Genomic DNA, 21,773 nt, shown 5'->3' with positions numbered 1-21,773 from the left:
GAATTTTAGTATGTATTGCATGTTTGTGAACAAGTGGTATTGCAGTAGCAGGACTTGGAATCTGGGAATATCTTTTCTGTCTCTTGTTAAATTGGCTGCTGATGGAATTTCTTCAGGCCACGTATACTGAAAAACACACAGATTTGCAGTAGTTAGGGAATCCACAGGGATGCTGAATGTGAGTGATGGCCTCTGTAGTCTTACAGAGTGGGCAGCCCTGTGTTTTTGGGTTTGTCACTGCTTGAGAATAGTTGACCAAATTGAAATTAAAAGCTTGTGACAGTTTTGTGATTTTTCTAGGGTAAGATACTTTTGTGCTTTGATTGCTTCTGGAATTTAGGTCCAGAATGAATTCAAGTGCCTAACTTGTTTTCGGAAAACTGGAACAATTTACCTGTGAACTAATGGGGGAGGAAAAACCTAAATAAATGTTTTCTTGGCTGAATATTCTTTCTCAAGATATTGTGCATCAGCTTTATGCTCCACTTTTAGATAAGTGACTGTTCTGTTTCACTGGAATGCTCACATTATTACAGTTTGCAAGCTTAAAACAGAGTCTTGACTGAGGGGGCAGTTAATGAAATCCTGCTGACTAAGATCTGATGAGCGCTTGCTGCATGGATGATGGTGTGCACGTGTTGAACGAGATAGCAGCAAGGTGCTACACCAGCTCAGCCTGCTAAAGGGCATCTTGTTCTCCATCCCTGTTCTTGCACTACTTTACACTAGTTGTGATGGTTTTGGTTTTTTTTTTTGGCTTTTGGATCACTCTTTGGCAGGTTCATTTTCTGCTGAATTCATAAGCTGTTTACTAAGGAGTTGGGTGACTATTTCTGTGGCAGAGGTATGTGGGTGGATGTGGTGTAGACCATGTAACTGAGCACGGGAGAAGGGAGCAGGACAGTAGCAGCCCAAGTAGTGTTAGGGTTCTACTTTGTTCTTCGTAGTCCATAAACATGGATTTAATAAGCACTGTGAATCCTTTGTTTAATGAGGACCTGTTGTGTATGTTACGTAACCATTTAAATCAACCTAGGGTTTGTATTGGCAAAGCTTACTTCATCTGTGAAGGGAGAACAGATTTTTCCTTTAAGAAACTCTAGGTTTCTGTTTCTGACTTTATTTATAGTTGGTCTTAAAAGCTTACGCATTTTCACAGTGGAGATTGCTTATTACAGAAGTTGTTAACCTAAGCAAAACCAGAGGACTTTCTGAATAAGCAATAGTATATATGTTTATTATTAACATTATTTTTCCCTTTCTGTCCCATCATTTATAGAGATTCGTGCCTCAAATTTTTCAGAGGTACATAATATCCTTTCTAAAGGAATATCCTTTCTAAAGGAGATGTGGCAGAAGGGCAGGATGATGCTGATGGGAATTGTCTGTTAGGGGAACTACCATAATTTTCAGTTTCCAGCTAGAACTTCCAGTTTCAGAAATGTGATTAATGTACTGTATTAGGAGGAATAAGATTAAGTTGATCACAGATGTTCAGTTCCTTTAAAACAAGGTAACGAGTTTGCTGCTTCAGCTTACATTTCCGTCAGTATCTCAACTGCAATTGAATAGTTAACTTGAGAACAAACAGAACAAAATGAACAAAAAATCATACCGAATTGAGAAGAGAAACAGATATTTGAAGACTTCCAGAGTTGCCTTATGTTGTAGTAAATATTTTTGCAGGCAGTTAGTAGAATATTTGCTTAGAAGTGCCAGCAGGCTTGCTAGGTTTAAAAGTGTAATTGTGAGTTAAGGCTATGTGCTTTTATGTTTTGATAATATTTGATTTTTCAGCTTCTTTTAGGCATTTAAGTTTGACCTGTATTAAGATGCAGTTCTGCAAGAGCAGATTCATGTAAAATAAGTTTGAAACTTACTCTGTTTTTTATGAAAAATAATTTGGACCAAATGGGGAGAGGAAAAAAATGGACATACTAAATAATAAACAACCAAGCATTTTACAGCAAATGTAGGGGGTCTGCAATTTTAGTGTTTTACGTGTACTGAATTTTTATACCTCTTGAATTTGAAATGATTTTAAAATTGCAGTTCTGTTAAAGTTTTTTCCTGTAGGTAATAGAGGTAATAATACAGGTAACAATAATGAGATAACATCTACTAATGCAAAAAGAAGCATGATTCTTGCATAGAATCTCTTAGTTTTCAGTTATTATTTGTGTTTAAAATGCTATTTTATGTTAAATCAGAGCTGTGCACTGTGCAGCCTTGCCACTGGGTGGGTATGACTAACATTGTAAAACCTACTACGTTCAACGAGCCAGAATGTCTCCTAAGAAGAGAGGATGCCGATTCCGTTTTCGGAATGCTTTAGTGGTATCGGCTCTGTGGCTCAAATGTAGTTGTAAAGAGCGTGTTGCACACAGGGCCTTGAATGCACAGATACATAATTGTGCACTGTGAAGACAATCCTTTAGACAATTCTTTCTTTAGTATGTTACTGGATAGATTATTCAAATAGGATGCATTTTTTGCATGTTATAGAGGCATAATTTGTTTCATAGTTTAATATTAGAGTTGAACAAGAAGTGATTAGCTGACTTTCCCTCTTCCTTTAGGCATATCACTTAAAAATTGCGTGATGTGTGATCAGTTGGAGATTCTGAACAGGGAGATTGAAAGGTTATTACAGAACAACAGCGTGGAAGAAGGCACTTTAAACTCAGACAGTCTTCAGCCATCAGTGACTGACTCCCTGGATATAATCACTGATTCAGACAATGGAGCAAAATGCATATTAGAGCAGGTATTCAATGCCATGAGATATAGCACTAGGGTCTTTAAAATTAGTTTATTCTATTGTCTTTTTTTTGTTTGTTTAATTTTTTCCTCCTCTTTTTGGTGTGGGAATAGTTGGCTGAGGGAAAGAATGTAGATAATGTACTTTGTCCCCTATAGAGAAGGTATGGGGGAAGGAAATACTGAAGTGGATTTAGCTATACACTCGTGGTTTTTTTCCTAATTCTGCTTTGCCACAGTCATGCAAATTTTGAGATTTATTGTTCATGAAATAAGAAAGTGATCCACTGATGAAAATCAGATTTGGGGAGGGGTTTGTCTTCCCCTCTCCTTATTTTTGGGACGGTGACATGGCATTGGAGAACACCTAGAGATGATCATTGCTTAGAAAGTAAAAAGTGTTTCTAAACAGCAAAGATGCTTTAAGAGTTGGGGGCTCGAGAGATTTGGGGGGAAAAAAAAAAGACGTACTCTTTAAAAAGAAAAGTTAGACTCTGTATTGGCATGTCTACGAAGGATTATCTAATCTGTTCTTAAATTTGTATGTCTCCCCACCTGGAGTGTTAACAATCAGTTTTTACTCCTTTGAAGGAATTATTAATGTTTTAGTTATTTCCTACACCTACTGTGGCAGTTCCCCTGCATCTTTAATTGCAGAATGCTGACACGCAGAGTCTGTGTCCAGTATTGTTCTTTTGTCTTCACTAATTCATTTTATAAGCCAGTTCAAAAGTGACTGTTTCTATCCTGTCCATCTGGTCCTCCTTTTCCTCCCAAATTCTTTTCCATTGTTCTTGTAGTTTGGTAGACTACTTTGGGTTAAATGCAGGCATTTCATACTGATTTTCAAGCTCACCTGCTTGGAAGCAAGCAGTCAGTGTAGATGTTCCATTGCCATTCTGCATGTGCATTGGGACCCCTGGACCAAACAGTTGTTCTTGTTCAGATGCTTTACATGTATGCCTTGTGATTTTGAAATGTTTTCCAAGGATTAATTTTTGGGAAAATGTGTTGTTATTGATATAATCTGCTGTCCTTGAAATAAAGCTTCTGAAGTTTTCTATATTGGAAACCTTATTAGTGAAAGGGACAGTGATAAGGAATGATCCTTAATTCTGAAGCTCAACTATAAATTATTATCCCACCTTGCAAAACCACTGAGTAGTCACTTGGATTTAAATCCTCAAAGCTGCAGATATCTTCTGTGATGAAATTCAGTACAAACTGGTAAATCTTCCCTACTGTAACCTTGGGCATGCTGATGGAGTTTAAAAGCATTTCTGCATTTTCATTGCACAATATACGCTTACTAAATTTCACTCTTAGAATCCTTTTAAATACTGTAAATGGAATAGACTTGTTGATTACAGTTTGTTACTGTTCTGGAAGTCTTAATGGGATCTAAATGAATGGATGAGAGTACAATCATATTTTGTGTTTATTTCAAAGGTCTCAACTGTTGGTAAGCGGTGGAGGTGGTATTGCTTTACTTTGACTTTTCTTTCCAGTTTCAGTGTCTTTCTGAAAGCAGGAAACTGCCAAGAAGGCAAAATAACAGAATTTGCTTTATAATGTAATAGAGGCAAAACAATTCCAAATTTATGTAAAAACAGTAAGATAAGTCCATAAATATATCAGTGCCTTATTTTGTCTTTCTTTTTTTTTTTTCCCCTTTTTTTTTTCTTTCTTTCCCCAGGAGCCATCAGGAAAAGGAGGATTGATAGTATTTGGTCCTGCTGACAACTCAGAGACTCAGTCTGGCGCTTCTGAATCAGGAAATTCAGCATGTGCTGGCAGGATAATGCTGAATGACTCTGATCCTTTGCTGCCCTCCTCTGGCTCTCCTTTTCATTCAGCTCTGCAGGGAGAAACCATTCGAACCTCTAATGCTGTGTCAGGTAAAGCATATAGAGGACATTGAAGAGACTTCTTATTTCTTTACATTTTGTCTGGAATTTGAATCTCAGAATTTGGATTACCTCTGCTTGTAGCTTTTAACATTTCTTCATCTTCCAAGGTAAACAAAGATGTAAACTTTCACTGTTTTGACTTGTTCCCTTACTTCCATTGCAGCCTTTTTCTGGTGTGAATATAATTTTAATGTTGTTTTTTAAAACAAATTTTAAAAATTATAGTTAGTGATTTTTTAGGGGGGAACTTACTGGAACGTCATATTGGATTGAAGCAGTTTCAGCTTTTTACTTGTGCACTACAGGCTTAAAATTCACTTTTTGTTCTGGCTGTAATATTAAAAGTAATCAGTTACTATTTAAATCGATGTTCTGGAGTCTGCTGCTTTTACAGTGACATTTATAGTATCTCACTGAAATGACTCTTAAGCTACAACTTGAGTGTTAATTTTTTTAACATATCTGCATGGATGTTTATGTTTCCATAGTATTTACAGTTACGTTTCCATTGTAGCATTGTTAAATATAATACTAGAAAGCAGAGGAATTGCACTATAGAGAGATCGTGTTTGATGAGGCAGAACAGTAATGCAACTGATGCAGTATATGAAATAAGGAGGTATTTATCACCAATGTACGCTGCAAGATTGGGAAAAGCTTACTAAAGGATGTCTCTGAAAACTTGTAGCTGTAATATGTACAGCTGTTAGAAATATCTTTTGATTCTTTCAGCAAGTACTGTTATTTAGGAATTCCGTTCATGTTCCCTTTTGGCTTACCTATGCAATTCTTGAGCCAGGAATACACGTATAACTACTCCAAAAATATTCTTGGGGCAGAGTGCGGAGGTGTTTCTTGTTGTTGTTTTTAAAGTACTGTTTCTGTTTACCCAATTCATTGAGGTATACTTACTACTGCATATTACAGTTTCACATGAGCAATGTAATTGCAATGACTACAAAACATAGTTTCTGCATGCATTTAGGAGAGCATTTAGATGGCATGCAACTCACTTAAAACATTGCACCGTAATGTACTACTAACTTTAATACTTGTTCAAACCAGATTATTCCTGAATTACTCAAAATGCAGTCTCAGATCTTATATTTATTTCTCTCATTTGCTTCTGTCTTCTCAAATAAGAGTCTCCTGGTATGCTGGAAAAAACTTTTGAGAAATAAGGGATCCTAGTTGTCAGCACAGAATCCCCACCTCACCCCGGCTCAATCTGTGATAGTTGAAGGTTCTTTGCTGAATCTTTTTTTTTTTTTTTTGGTCATTCTGGTAGATCATATAGGCTGAAAACCTTTTTGTAAATAACCATGTCAAGGAGCAGCCTTTCTCAAGTTTCATTCGATGCAGATTTCCCCCCCCCCCCCCCCCCCCGAGAGATGTTTGAGAAGATTTTTATTTTGTTCTTTTCTGTATAATTTCTTCTATCCAATAAACCATATTAGAGAAATAAGGAAGGGAAAGTGTGTTGCTTTATCCTGAATATCCACCAGTGTTTCTGAAACAAATTAAAAATAGCAGCTAAACTGTTTAATAGACAAGATACAGACCTAGTTTATTTTAACAAGGAAGACTAGGGTATTTCTCTGGTTTTACGTTTTGTTTAAAATCCAAAACCTCATTATTCTTTGACTAACACTGTATTATCTAAACAGCAGTAGCTTTGAATTTCTTTAAACTGGGTGTTGTTTCTACCTTGCTCCTCATCCTGCTGCAGGTAATCAGCAGTCCTTTCTACCAGAAAATGTTGTTGATAGCAAATACCATCCTCACCTTTAAAACAGTAACTGTGTCTGTGCTGTCTGTTTGGATGACTCCTTGTTCTGCTCCATGGTCTTTCACACTGGTGCATGCATGATTCCTGTGTCCAGATAAGGAATGGAACTGCTATAGATTTTTCCTCAGACAAACCCTAGGGAATAGGTTCATACCATGAAAGGATTTTTTGGAGAAATATCAGAAATCCTAAGGCTATTTAATAAAATGTCAGTATAGTGTCCAAACCCATATATTTAACTTAGTGCTTTGTCTTTGAAGGAATTCAGTCAACTTTTTGTTGATACTCAGTAACTATTAGTGGCTTGAAGTTCAAGTTAAGTATTTGTTACGATAACATAATGAGATTACATCAGAATGTTTAATAGTTAGTTAGGCTATGAATACTTTTGAATCTGAGTTTTGAACCTTATGTATCTCCTCAGCGTTTCAGGGTGGGAACAGTGGTGTCCGTACTATGGAACAAGCTGTAAGTTCACAGCCAGTGCCATTAGAATCTGAGTCTAATACTGACAACATGGACAATAGTTCTCCTGGTAAGATTTCTTCCTTTTAAATTGAGCAGAAAATATGCTTACTTGTCCATTATGTATGTGTGTGTATATGTGTATACACATATATTTTTAAATAACAGAAGAGCTCGTAACAGCTGGATTATGTTGGCACAGTGTTCAATGATGTACTTAATTGCTACTGCTGTTGTATTACATTTACAAGAAAGCATTTTATCTGTTTTCAGGGTCATAAAAGGAGGTGGATATATATATTATCACAAAGAAAATAATAGTATGTTGAAAAAAAACTTTTAAGAAAAAACATCTTCCTTCACCACCAGTTTAATAACTATTCCCTTGTTTTTAGCATCAGTTTTGGATGAGAAGGGTGAGCAAAGCAATGAGGAGGAACAAAAAACTATCAAGCCTACAAGTAAAGAGTTCAGGAAAACTTGGGGGTTTCGAAGGACTACAATTGCTAAGCGAGAAGGTGCAGGAGATGCTGATGTGGACTCCAGTGAACAACAGCCACAACAGCAGCAACAAAGCCTAAACCTCAGGCGTAGTGGGCGGCAACCAAAGCGAACGGAAAGAGTGGAAGAATTTCTTACAACAGTGAGACGCAGAGGAAGGAGGAGTGTTCCTACTGCTCTGGAAGATTCAAGTGAACCAGCATCCTGTCCAGCCACAGATGCTGAAACTGCTTCAGAAGATAGTGTTGAGAGCACTCCAGATATAAAACCTGCAACTCGGAGGATTAACACTAGGAGTAGTAAGGATCAGAAAGGATCTAAAAGCAGATGCACAAAAGAGGAAGAAGAAGAGGAGGAGGAGGAGGAGGAAGAGGAAGATGATACTTCTGATAGTGATAGCGATGGGTTAACACTAAAGGAGCTGCAGAATCGACTAAGAAAGAAACGTGTTGAACAGAAACCTGTGCAGCTGACATTGAAGGATATACAGAACCGCCTGAGGAAAAGAAATTCAGAACAAGATCCTACAGAAACAGGTGATGTCCAGTCTGAAAAACAAGGTGAGTCTGAGTTGCCTGTCAAACAAGAGCCTGAGACTGCAGACAGCACTGAGATTGCAAGTCAAGTGGTTGTGTCTGAGGAAGACACTGAAGATCTTCAGGGTCAGAAGGAGGTAAAGCCTGCCCTTGGCGCAAAAGGGATCACAGATGAAGAACCCGAAGAACCGCCCAAAAGCAAACCCGAGTCTGAGATTTACGACCCAAATGCACTGTATTGTATTTGTCGTCAGCCTCATAACAACAGGTAGGCAAAGGTTTCAACTAAAAATGCAGTGCAAGTAGTTGGAATTTTTCTGTGATGAAAAATTAAACCAAATGCTAATGCTTACTTTTTGAGTATATGTAAATGAGCTGTTGGGTTGTTTTGAAGTTTAGGGGGGAGTTTATAACAAATACTTAAAAGAAGGGATAAACAAAGGAATACAGAAGTGAACAGTGAGGCAGAACAATATACTGGTACTTTAGCGGGGTACTTAAGATCTGCTGCTTGAAATATCTGTTAAGCGTTAAAAGTCTTTTCATTTCACAATGTTTTACTGTTCCTTGGGGTTTTTTTTTTCAGGTTTATGATTTGTTGTGATAGATGTGAAGAATGGTTTCATGGTGACTGCGTGGGTATTTCTGAGGCTCGAGGGAGATTGTTGGAAAGGAATGGTGAGGACTATATCTGTCCAAACTGCACCATTCTACAGGGACAGGATGAGCCTGCTTCAGAAATAGACCAGCAGGAAGCTAAAGCGGGGCAAGTAAATGTGGATGGCACAGAATTCACAAGCATAGGAACAATTGAACAAAAGTCTGTTGAGGACCAAGGAATCAAGGGTAGGATTGAAAAAGCTGCAAATCCAAGTGGGAAGAAAAAACTAAAGATATTTCAACCTGTAAGTATTTTAATTGTTTCTTATTTTCATGTTTCAGTGAGTACACTGAGACCAATGACTGACTTGTATGGCTGTAAATCTGACTTGTTTTTTTAAAGCTAAATATGAAGCTGAACAACCCACTAAATATTACTGTTTAGCAGAAGTTTCTCCATAGTTCTATCAGTACAGGTACTAAAACTAAGAAAGTGTTACTTTGAAGTGGAGGATTTAAAAGTTTCATGTAGGTGTAAGGAAATGCTTTGTGCTATTCTGCCCTTTCTACATACTGCTTTGGAAGTCAAATAATAAGATGTTCTTTTAATAAAAATATTAGAATTCTGAACTGGTTTATACTGGCTTTGAAATAATCTCAAACAATTTTGGACACTTTCAATGATAGTGAAGCTTTTTACTTAACATTGACAAGTGTCTGTTGGAGTTAATTCCAGCTGTACTTCCTCTGTACTTCCAATTAGTCTTTGAAGTTCTGATTTTTGTCCTGATGCTTCTTCAAGTTATTAGTACATAGAGAATTGTTTTATACTGCCTTTTTTAACATAAAAATGTGTATTTTGAGTTATTGCAAATTCTGGCATAAAATATAAAAGAAGTTTAAATTTTGTAATAGCAGGTTCCATGCCCAGTTCAAAATACAGGCAAAGAAACTTCTTCAGCTCAATGTACACAAATTTAAAAACTTCATGCTACAGTGGTTGTCTTTGTACTGCCGAAGCTACTGTAGTAATGCCAACATCTTGAACATCTTCCTTTTTTCTTACTATGCCTTGAAGAGCATGTTTAGTGTATTTGCTGTTACAATGCTACAGTTATTCATATTTTTTCTGTATGAATTTGTTCTTTCATGCCTAATCTTTAAACTTTGAAATCATCCCTAGAATAAGTATTACAAGTTTGAGTATAAGCATCTCTCTGGAGGAATCTTTCTGTTGTGGTACATTCGTTTATGGAACACCCCGCCACTTCTAGTCAGTTTAAATAGCAGAGCTATCCATATCAGCATAGTGAGCTTAATGTATAGATGAGAACAGTTTGAGCTTAATATATAAATATTTACTATTTTAAGATAAATGTGTAGAAAACAGTATTTTTCTCAAAAGTGTTTTCAAATACAGTTTCAAATACTTTTGTACTTCTTTGTACACAAAAACATTTTTGAGAGTCCAGTTCTGTTGGTGTTGGTCTGCATTTCACTGACGGTGTTAGTATTAATTTTAAGTGCTGCTTCTGAGTATCACCAATTACTCTTTGATATTAGCATGTTAACAAGTTATTTGAACGTGTTAGGCATCTCTCCTTTAGTGAAAGAAAAACATAATTATCATCAACTCATTGCCTCTTATGGAAGAAGTGCTTATATTTTAGGTATTCTTTTGGCATTTGGAAAAGGAATGGAACTGCTGTGCTTGTGTTTGCTAGGTGGTACCACGTTTTGAGAGAACTGAACAGTCAAGTCTGTGTTTTAGCCCGTGCTGTCCCTCATACCTCAGTTCAGATCCCTGTATGGCTTGTATAAACAAGCACCACTCTCCCTCTGCAGAATTCCCTGCCCATTCTAGGCAAAAAGATCTTTGCTACTTCATATGTTGATGTGCTGGAATCACTCTGTGTTACGGTGACTGAACAGTCTCATTATTCAGTTTATCTGTTCTCTTACACCTGTATTCTAAGCACTTCGAGAGAGATTCCTTTCTGTTGTTGTCCATAAGCACCTATAGCTGTAGAGTTTTGGTTTCTAATTAAAACTCCTAGAAATTGTATAAGTGAGCATAAACTTAATTTTTATGGGAAAATTCCCAAACCTAGGTTTTATCAGACTGCAGCAGATAATGCTGTCTTACTGACTTTTGACTGGGGAAAAAATAAGCCACACTATGCAGATGATAATTTTTTTTTTTTACTGGAAATATTCCTGAAAAATGTACTTTTGGTAATTAAAAATTGCAGTTTATTGATGGGGAGGGGCTGTCTAGAACTACAGTAGTTCTGAGTGTTAGGTCAGTTGTATAACATTTTTAGGAGTAATCTAGAAGAGTGAGGAGAAAGGCATAATACCTAGAGGTGATATGTTGGAGCCTAAAGAGCTTTCAAATATTTCTAGACTTTGGCCTAATGTACTCTGTTTTCAAGGAATGTGCTATTTTCTAAATCTTAACATTTGAAGAGGAAGTGCTTAGTGTACAGCACTTCGATATAAATGGAGAGTAATTGTGAAGTAGAGGAAGACACAGATTGCATATGCAAACTTCTCAATGTTTAAGAAGTATTAGGCTATGGCAAAGTTGTCTGGGAGAATGGTTGTGTTTATGTAAGTTGGAGACTTCTAAAATTATAATTGGTAAACCTCTAGAGCAAGAATCATCTGTACACCTGAATAGCTGAGTGCTTCCCTTTGCATGTGTGCATGGTTGAGGACAGCGGCTGATGGTGATATATAAGTAAAATGTGTTTTAGAAACCTGGGTCTTGAGAAACCAGTTCTGCATTATTAAGGGGGTTTCTCCCATGATGTAGAGGATCAGAAAAAAGCATTTGTGTGCTTATGGGATCTGAAAATTTAGGAAACTAGCCTCCCTTAGTTCACTGCTAGCAGACCACTTGAAAATACAACACATTCTGAAAAATAGTGTGTTACAAGAGTGAAATTCTTACATTTGTATGGGTTGTTTCTGTTATGAATGAAAGTTGTTTTCACGCTGGCAATTGTGCAAGTCGCTAACAGTCATAGCTGCGGTCTGCACATATGATATGTAAGCATTTGTTCATGTTATAAAGGTATGTTTCTGTTGTTTCTTCTTCGAAGTTTGAACTCACTCCATTTCAATCTATAGGTAATTGAAGCTCCTGGTGCATCAAAGTGCATTGGTCCTGGCTGTTTTAATTTGGCTCAGCCTGATTCTGTGTATTGCAGCAATGACTGCATTCTCAAACATGCTGCAGCCACTATGAAGTTTTTAAGTGCTGGCAAAGATGCAAAACCAAAACCTAAAGAGAAGATCAAACCAAAATCTGAAAAACCTGGCATGCCAAAATCTCAGCTGCAGGTAAGCTTATGTTCATGATCCAGAATAGTTGTCCTGAAGCACAGTGGCTTATTTCTGTGCTCTCCTTTTTGAGTCAAATAAAATTGCCAAGTCCTGCATTGAAGAGGAGCTTTCTGGTTTTTTGTTGTTGTTGTTCTCTTGCCTTTTTCTGTGGTAAAAGCATTGTTTAAGTCTTCTGACAATAAAATGTTCTCCTGTCGCTTTTTAAAAATCTTAATAATTCTCTCTAGATAGAGATAGGTTCTTTCAAGGGCCTTCTAGATGACAGCGCACTTTTTAAAAAAAAATATTTAATTCCAAACTAATTGACCTTTAAAAAATTATAAGCAGTACATCTTTTTAATTTTAATTTAATTCCAAATTAATTTTACCTTTTTAAACTCCAAATTATTGGGTTTTGGGCAGTAATTTGGAATTACTGTGAATTGTGAACTAACGTGACTGCATTGTATGTGTGCTTTGGGAAGCAAAAAGATGAAATCAAAGCCTTCTCCTTTCCCTTTTGAAACCACTGTAAAATGGGCAGTAGTTTTTCAAACAAGCCAAAAAACTCCCCTACAACTTGGTGATAAATACTGTTGTTCTGAGGTGGTTTCTTTACCATTCTCTTTTCCTGAAGTTACAGTGTACATTACCTTTGCTTTGTAGACTTGAATGTGAAATTACATCATTTCAAGTCTATTTACAGGAGCTTACTATAAAATAAATTTGTGTACGTGTATGTAACTGTATCTCTGCTTGTTGTAAAATATAATATATTTGATGACGATTAGTAATTAAGCTTCTTTTAATCATACAGGCAGGTATTAAGCCTCTTTCAAACCAAAAGAGACAATTTCCTGAGAAAAGAGAGATGAATATGAAGAAGACACTTTTGACAACTGCCAAGACTGAGGCCAACACTCAACCTATTGCTAAAGAGCCAGCAGCAGAAAACAGCACACCATCCTGGGCAAGCGATCATAATTACAATGCTGTAAAGCCTGAAAGGACTGCTGCCATTTCATCTTCACTGTTGTTCAAATGTATGTATCGCATAGGGATATTCCTGAATAATCATTTACATTTTCTTTGAATACCCATCCATTCTTGGCTCTGCGAGACTAGGGAGTTTAGGATTTGGGGGTTTTTTCTTAATATGGCACCAAACTACTTTTCTCCACCTTCAAAGATTCGCACACAGAGATACACACAAATGGGAGACACTTTTAGAAGTTTCATTTGTATCATACGACAGTTGTATGATTAAGAGCCTATCAATCTACCCAGCTGATTTCTGGATGAAAACTACATGATTAAGCTTCAAATTTTTCCTATAAAGACAATAACTGTTTCTAATCTAGAAAAGGTAAGTATTGATACATTTGTGTTAAGTTTTACAAAAAGGTTGCACAGTGTGCACCGTGAATCAGCAATTGACTGTACTAATTTGAATTGTATTTTTGTAATTTAGATTTGGCACCTGTCTCTCAGGTCTTGCATTTTCAGTGCTAGTGCCGAGAATGAAATCTTCAGCGTGGTGTCCAACGATACTTTACACTTCTGCAAACAGCTTTTAACTGTCAAGTATATCCAAGTTCTTCCTGCTGCTTTTCTTCCTTACATGAAATAATTTAAGGACCATTCTTTACTTTTAAGTTTGGGGGGAGGCGGTACTTTTTTTTTTCTTTTCCCTTTCTTTTTTTCTTCTCCTTTCTATTTATATGTTCATACTTCACACATTATCCACACACACAAGAACACATCTTAAGTGGATATTAGGCAGAGATATTGCCTTGCATATTTTTGCAGGTTTTGAATAGCATCCTTGTAACTCATATAAAGGTAAGTAAATACTGCTTTGTAGCCTGAACAAGTCTTTCTGCTAATGACATTTTTTGATTGACTCCAGCTAAGTAGTTTTATAATGCAGCGGTGGAACTTCATCTGAAATCTTACATTTCACATTTACAAAACACATGACCTGGTGTCTAATGTTTACTCACTTGAAGATAAATGAATTCAGAAGCTTTCTTAACCACACTTTAGCCAATTTACATTTTGTTTTCAGAAATAAACCTAGTTATTAAACACTTACATTATATGTAAAGTAACTGATAAGTTTATAAACTATATTTAAGATGAGATTAATTAGATACAATATTTAAACACTGAGGGAACACCAGCTACCCTAAATTGCTGTTTATTATTATAGTGCATAGTAGACTTACTAGGTATATTTTAATTGTGTTTACCCACATCACATGTTTAAATGGTTATAATTTTTCCCTGCATATTTTTGTTGCATATGTCGTTACTTGGGCCCTGTGCCTTTTTTATAGTGAACTCTTTTAAGATACGTATTTTGATAAACTTGTAGGTTTTTTAAGCTTTTAAAGAAACTGTAGCTTTTCTGTCAGAAACAGTAGTGTTTTAAACATAACTAAAATCAGGCGAGAAGGACATAAATGAAACCATAAGGTCTTATTTTACATGTCAAATTTTTATAACACTTTATCTCAATATAATTGCAAGTGTCCTTATAACCATATCACTTAAAATGTCCTTATTGCTATAGGTTTTTTTTCTAGGAGACAGGAATACAGGTTTTGAGGCAGCAAGTTTGGTTTTTTTTTTTTAAGGGGGGTTGCTCTTAAGTTTTACTACACTGGAGGTTATACAGATTTAACAAATTCCAGTAGAAAATAGGATTCCTGTAGCTAAATTGTTAAATTGGTTCAAAAATATGTGTATATACCAGACTTTAATAACAAATAGAAAACAACCTAGTTCGTGTGATGAAGAACTCTCATATCAAATGCAAGGAAGAACTTCAGATTGCTATTATTAAGGTAAGTTACACTAATATGTGGGGACTCTGTGCCATTACTAAATTCCCAGGTAAATTGTTTGTGTATTTGTGAAAAAATTTGTCCTGCTTTTTGATGGATGGGTTTGATCTGTAATCTTCCTGAGAAGCTGCCATTGCATCATCTTTAAGAGTATTCTACAAGATTTTATTTATTTAACAAATCTTTGTATGCTGTTCAAAACATACAAGTTACAGCATTATGGAAATTCGTGAGAGTCATCTCACTTCTCTTTGGGTATCTAAAAGTTAGAACTCTAAGTCTGAGCTAGTCTGTCAAGAAAAACACTTTCAGTGGACAAAACATAATCTGTTTTAGATACTAATCTTAGAACAAAGTGACTCACTGTTTAGAAATGCATATTTCTGAACATTGATTATGAAAGACGTTTAAGACGACTAGTTCAGACATCTAGGTGTCTAATGTTTGGACTTAAGGTTGCCTAGAGGAGGCTAAGGATGGGATTCTTCCATATACAGTATTTCAAAATACTGCCCACGTTCTCCCAGAGCTTCCAGCCACGTTCTGCAAATCCATATTTGTGACTTCAGTGCACAAGGCCCTTTAGGAATTAAGGAAACTTAACATGATCAGCAGAATTACTCTCTCTAATACTCTTTCCATCAGTCAGTTTATCATATTTCAGACATAAATTTACTTTATACATTTACTCTGTACTTGTCAGGTACAAGATGTTGTTACATATGACAGTAGTTTTATTAAGTAGTAGCAAGAAGAAAATGAAGCCACTCTATTTGCATCTCAACCCTGCCACCAAGCCCTCTTTTGTCCTCCCAACTTGTTCTGCATTTAAAAAAAAAAAAGGGTATTTGGTGCTAATAGTATGCAGTTATATAGAGCAGTGATTTCTTTTTCTCTGTTACCCCATTAGTTCGTGTTTCTTCACTTCCTAATTTTTTTCTGTAGCTTTTTTGGGGGATGAGTTAGGGCTGTACTTGGAAGTGACTTTGTACACCAAAATCTGGAGCCTGATTAATGACACTGTCTAACATCTTGATGTTCCCAGTGAAAACAATCCTGTTTATCTGTTTAATAACTAGAATGGGAAATACCTTGAACTTGCTTTGATAAGTGAATATTAAGTACAAGTACTTTTAAAGTTGCAGGCAGTATTTGAACTACACATATAAGAGGAAATTAGGTTGCGTCACATTCCCTTTCAGAAGTATTGCTTTTAATTTTGTTAGGAAAATTGGTATTAATTTAATATGCAGTGCTCAATTTTTATATTGAATTTCAAAAGTCATCCTAGCTTCCAAATTGATACAAGTGTATGGATTGTTGAGATGTAGGAACATTGTTCTTCAGAGATTCAAGTCGTGATAGAAATCCTGAATTTGTCATGTGAGCTAGTGTTAATTATCAATATTTAGGTCATATCAAAGGAGATGTAAAATTCATAACAAAAGCAAAACAGACTCTTGTTTATCTAGCAAGTTCATCTAGGTGTTTGTGGGGAAGCACCACCCAAAATGATTTCTGAAATGTTTCAGTTTTGTTAGCAGACTAACATACTTCTTACAATAATAGGAAGCATTATTTTTAATTATAGTGGAGGAGGACAAACTTTAAACAGCATAATATAAACATGCTTTTTCCAGAAGGAACCACAAAAGCAGTTTGCATCCACTGCTTGTTTGACTCTGCTGAGAGCTTTTATACCTAACGTTTTACGCTAATTAATATCATGTATTGCATTTGTGACAATTTGTCCATTATATTCACTTCTGCCCTGTAAAAAGGGGGTAAAGGAATACTTCAAACGTGAAGTTTGCTGATGCAAAGATTTATCAGCAGTATCAATGTATATGTCTGAAGCACCTCAGCTCAAGTTTTCTGCTCGATAGAGCAAAACTTGAAAGAGACTTTTTTCTATATTTTTGCTATTAATTGCCAAATAAAGTCAGCAGCAAATGTATCAGCAGTTTTAAAATAGAAAATGAATCCAAAAGGAGGGGAAGAAGATAGATGTTTGCAGTATCCCAATTTTTAAACTACCCAGTCATAAGTATACTAAGTACTCATCAGTGCTTCAAATCTTTGTTGAAGTTCAGCTGACTTACCTTACTAGACTTAAAAGTACATGAACCGATAATTTACTCAACTCAGGTGCTAAAGCTACTTAAACATCTTAAAAACATCTTAACTGCATTTATGGATAAAAGTGACTAAGTGCACAGGAGAGTGAAGAGGGTTTACTAGAGGAAAAAATAAACATTAAATGTGTTTCTTATTACTGTTCTTGTGGTAGAGCTTCCCGAGTAAAAAGCACTTTGTCACACCAAGCCACTAAACATGTTTACTTGTTAAAGTATTTTTAAGTTACTTTAAGTACTGTTAACTTACTACTTAATTGTAGACAGATAAATAGTATGAGTTTATCTATTATAATATCTTATTTGGTACCAGTATTTCATAGAAGGTGTTAATGAGTGGGACTTCGAAGGGGAAGGGTTTCGTTAAGAGAGAAGCACCATGTTTGTGGTACCTCTCCTGCTTTACAGCAGTGAATTACGGAGAGACAACGCTGCCACCTCCTGGAAGTGCGAGGCCAGGCTTGAGGAGCCCTGGCTCTGGTGATACAAATTTCCTTTGATTATCTGCTTTCAGTTTTCTTCACTTCTGCTGCAGCTAAACTTTTCTACACCCAAGACCTATTCACAAAGTGAATAGTGTTTGCTTGTATCGTTAAAGGTCCCAGATACGAAGGGTACTTGGACTGCTTTGTTCCTATATGCCTCTAACAAAATATGGAGACGTCGTAAAGGGAATGCAGTGATACTGGGAGCCCATCATCAGAAAATGTGATGCGCATACCAAAATGCTTAGATTATAGCATACATAATTTCTGTTTTTTTTTTTTCTTGTGTCATTTTTTTTTTTCTTTCTGTAGTAACAGTACGAAGGCAGGGAAGAAAGAAAATATACCACTATAAAGAGAGCAGGGGGAAAATGTAGTACACTCAAGACAGAGGAGTTATGGCTCGGGAGGTAAAAGTCATGTAGGAAGCTGTAAGTACCATTGTGAAAAGAAAAAAGTAAGGCCTTGTCTGCACACAGACTGGTGCCAGGTTAGTGCTTCTCTTCAGGCAAGATTGTACCAGCTTAAGTTCTGACTCTTCAGTTGAGTGCAGTGTATGTAGATATACTGCTGTTGGTTTAGCTTAACTATTAAAAAATATTTTACTTAAATTGAGGAGCTGTTCTTAAGTCATAAGTATGTTTGTCTGCAAGGACTGATTCCAGTTAAACTTGATGCCTTTGTTTTGGTGTGAGTGCTTCCCCATAGGAAAAACTAGCCTGTGCCAAGTTCCATACTGTTATAACTAAACTACTTCTGGCATCTGAATTAACTCCTTGAAAGCTAAGGTGTCTTTGCTTAGTGCTATATTCTGCAACATAGGCCCATACTAAGAGGCAGTAAGTATTGAGTAGTACCAGGGGAATAAAAATAATTATTTATTTTATGTTACTGGCCATTTTCTGGGACACGTGGCTGCTGTATATGTAGGTCTAGCCTTAACCCTTTGTAAGTAGAGGAGTTTTTGGAAAGGCTGCTGACAGACCAAATAATGATCAGAATACCTAAGATAAGTCTGCCAGAACTTCTGAGAAATTCATGTTGGAGGATCTGGCTTTGGAAAGATTATAGCAGAGGAGTGGCTGGTGTAACACAGCTCCGGTGCTGAACTTGCATCGTGAGAATGGCAGGGGCTGTGCTGGCGCAGGGGCTGGCACATGGTCTGAACCCTGGCTGTGGAGTGAGGCAGACCAGTAGTGGCTGCTGAAGCCAACATCCCCTGGGACCCAGCCGATTAAAAGGAGCAGTGGGATCCTTGGGGAGCGATTATCATCTCCTGCCGGTGAACTACTGGAGCTCCCCTTCTCTGCTCTACAAGGTATGTCACATCTGTCCTGTGGCTGTCAGCCACGTGAAGATTGTTGCCGTGTCTGTTGAGTTAGGAAGGCTGGTCCCTGCTGCTAGCGTGTTTCCTATGTGGCCTTTCAAGCAGCTAGCACCCCCAAGGCGCTTGGACAACAGATAAGCCAGCACGCTTGCCATAATGGGTGCTTGGCTTCAGTATAAGGAACCATTGCTGAGGGGAAGGGTTGGGGGGGCAGAAACCTGGTACAACTTACAGATGCACTATGAATATTAGGGTGGTTTATCTCTTGTCATCAACACTGAAAGTGATGAAAGTTTGATTAAAAAAACTCACCACCCTCTATTGCTGTTTTGCTTTCTTTTACTAATATTACTTTAGTTCTTTGAACTTGCTCACTTGACTGCATAGCCAGTGAAAAAGATCTTTCTCTGCTAGTCCCCAAATAAAAGGGTTTTTTTGAGGTGATCACTTGCACTTTGGAGTCAAGTTTTGCCGCTGATCTTGGTGCTGGTGATTCGCTGTGTCTGATCTGTACTGAACTTGGAACCTGAAGATGGCCTGTCCCTGCAAGGAGTGATGATACCCATCCATGAACGGTCTGGAAAATAAGGAGCCCTTTTTTTCAGCAGATAGTGCCTCTCTTTTACTCAGGAGTGGTGTAGTTGTGAAGATGCAGTCGTCTAATGTAGATCAGATAAATCACTGTAATTTCATGTAGATTAAAACAAAGCTTTGCGAGTCTAAGCTACAGATTTGCATGAGCATAGCTACAGCATTGGCTTGAATGCAAACAAATCACTACCACAGAAAAGGCCCTTGTCTCAGAATTTCCTAAATTAACTTTAAAGACAGGTTTACTTTGTGTGCCTGAATGTAAAGGCTTGGCACACAGGCAGCTCAACTACGAGTTTCTCGTTGGGGTGCAGATTAGAACTGATAGAGGCTTTTGAAGAAAAACAGCAGGGCAGGAGGCACGCCTCTGAAACACTAGTGTTTGATAATAAAGTTTGATTTGGTCTTGAAAGTGGAAGCAGACACGTTGTTCCGTAGGCAATTAACAGTGAAAACTAACACTGAAACTTCTTTAAGAATAGTTCAACACTTTTGAATTATTTAGAACTAATGCTAAGCTATCTTTGAGGGAAATGACAAAAGTCTAGCAAAAACAGGTTTCAGGAGAGCAACAGTTGAACGGCATGGAACTGAAGCAGTTACAAACTACACCTCACCTTCACAGCCTTGGGCACTGAATGTTCAGTGCCACAAGAGGGTGCTTCAGTGGCACCTAACAGGATTGACTCTTCGACAAGTTTCTGAGGCTCTGAGATGTCAGGCATGCATCCCAGCAGTGTGACTATGCGCAGGCTGCTCTTGAACGTCTCGTAACTGGTAAGTAAATTCCCATTGTAGAGTGCTTTATAACTGGCATCTAAAGCACCAGCTCACCCATGTATTTTGTTCAATTTTTTAAGTTAGATAATGCATCGAAAGGTTTCACTTCGGAAGAACTCGTGGATTAAAGTTTGGTATCCGCCACTGCGTTGGGGTGGAGGGGTTAGCTTAAATTCTGCTCTGTTAAGATTATTGCTATCACGAGTCATGCAGAAAGGAGTCATACCATAGCTGCATCGGACACGTCCATTTAGGACATAGTGAGGCTGAGTGGCAAAGGGAAGCTGTTGGAACACCACCAGTTTTAAATTTGAGAATTCCTGCCCGTCCTCTGTTTCAACAGTTTTACAGAGGGAAAAATGCAGTTCTTAAATTCTCAGATAGTGGCAAATAGGGCTGAGATAGTTCATCTTCTCTGAGCCAAGAGCCTGTCCTTTTCTACTGTGGTATGTGCCAAAACGGGCTGCCCTCACCTTTTGTAGCGTTCAGACTGGAGAGCTGCAGCATGCTGGAACGACTGCATGGAGGAACGGATCGTGCAGCTACCTGCACCTGAGCAAGAAGGAGCTGCAGGACCATACAGAACTTCACAGTACAGTGTCACAGGCCAGTTTTTGAGTGACACTCAAAATGCTGGCTGGGGTTTTTTGTGAATTCCTAAATACATCATTGCTTCTCGCTGGTCTTTTCACACCTGCATTCCTATCAGATGTTTAAGCTATTGTAAAGGCCAGTGCTGTTGCCTATCTTTAGAGATTAGCTCTTCTCAAAATACATAATTACTCAGCTCTGGCCAGCCTTTACGCAGGCTGTCAGAGAATACCTTATAACAGGTATTTTTGCTTTTTTAACAGATGCAAAGCTGCACTAGTGTGAATTTTCCTCCCTCTAATTTGACATTAGTTTATTTTGAAAAGGACACAAAAATCCTTTTAAGTGTAGTAAATGATCCACTTTGAAAGGTGGATCACAAGTAGCTGTACTCTGCTTCTTAGGTTTTATTATTCATATTGTGGAATTTTACAGAATTTTTTTTTTTACAGAAAAATGTTAATGAGCTTTCTTACAGTTGATGCCACACAAACTTGTATGCTGTGCATACATTTGGAAGTTAGTCCTGTTTTTTTTTTTTTTTTCTAAAACTCTCTATTTTAGTGACAGAGGAGCATGAAAAGTATCTGTAGAACCCACACGTGCTTCAGCAGCCTCCGCGCTGTGGGCTTGTGAAGGCTCGCCGACGTGCAAGGCAATGCCTTCTGAAGTGTTGGGTTGCCGACATCCTGCTCCCTTGGGCCAGTGCTCCCACTGTGGAAAGTTCTGTGCAAGCTGAACAAGACGACACAGCCATCAGCCTGTGCTCCCCACACACCGCCATGAGGAATGTTACCCTGGAGAAGAAAAAAAAAAAAAAGGTGGATTAGTGTAGATGGAGAAGAACGCAGGGAAATGTTAAGACAGTATTAGACACCAGAGGCAAGAGTTCTGGTGTATGAACAGCCTTATGCCAAATTTTTAATTCTGTAGGGAAACTTCTCATAATTAGTACTATGTAACAAACAATCAGCTTGCATGGCTGCAAGACATTTTTCACAAAAGTCTTTTTAGTGTTCTGTAGTAGTAGCTGTGATGCTTTTTTTTTTTGCAAAGATTTAAAAAAAAAAAAATTCGAGCCTTACAGACTCATTACACAACAGACTCTTCAAGTGTAACTGCCT

General features: G+C 37.4%; 1 protein-coding gene across 3 annotated transcripts in view; it reads left to right on the top strand.

Annotated features, from left to right (window-relative positions):
• DIDO1 (death inducer-obliterator 1) overlaps positions 1-21,773 on the top strand; it is a 58,711-nt gene that overhangs the window by 13,004 nt on the left and 23,934 nt on the right. The window contains exons 4-10 of one of the 3 annotated variants that reach the window (XM_050907481.1): positions 2,580-2,767; positions 4,457-4,658; positions 6,884-6,994; positions 7,320-8,229; positions 8,548-8,866; positions 11,697-11,909; positions 12,709-12,934. In XM_050907481.1, coding sequence (XP_050763438.1) covers positions 2,603-2,767; positions 4,457-4,658; positions 6,884-6,994; positions 7,320-8,229; positions 8,548-8,866; positions 11,697-11,909; positions 12,709-12,934 — 2,146 coding nt within the window. In that variant the 5' untranslated portion in view covers positions 2,580-2,602. Of the gene's footprint in view, positions 1-2,579; positions 2,768-4,456; positions 4,659-4,714; positions 4,778-6,883; positions 6,995-7,319; positions 8,230-8,547; positions 8,867-11,696; positions 11,910-12,708; positions 12,935-21,773 lie in introns of those variants that run through there. The other 2 variants (XM_050907482.1, XM_050907483.1) reach the window with 2 other exon arrangements.

Source organism: Gymnogyps californianus, chromosome 17 (genome assembly GCF_018139145.2).
Source record: "Gymnogyps californianus isolate 813 chromosome 17, ASM1813914v2, whole genome shotgun sequence".
Taxonomy (NCBI): domain Eukaryota; kingdom Metazoa; phylum Chordata; class Aves; order Accipitriformes; family Cathartidae; genus Gymnogyps; species Gymnogyps californianus.
The sequence above is the reverse complement of the archived record's forward strand: the minus strand, read 5'-3'. Positions and strand labels throughout refer to the sequence as shown.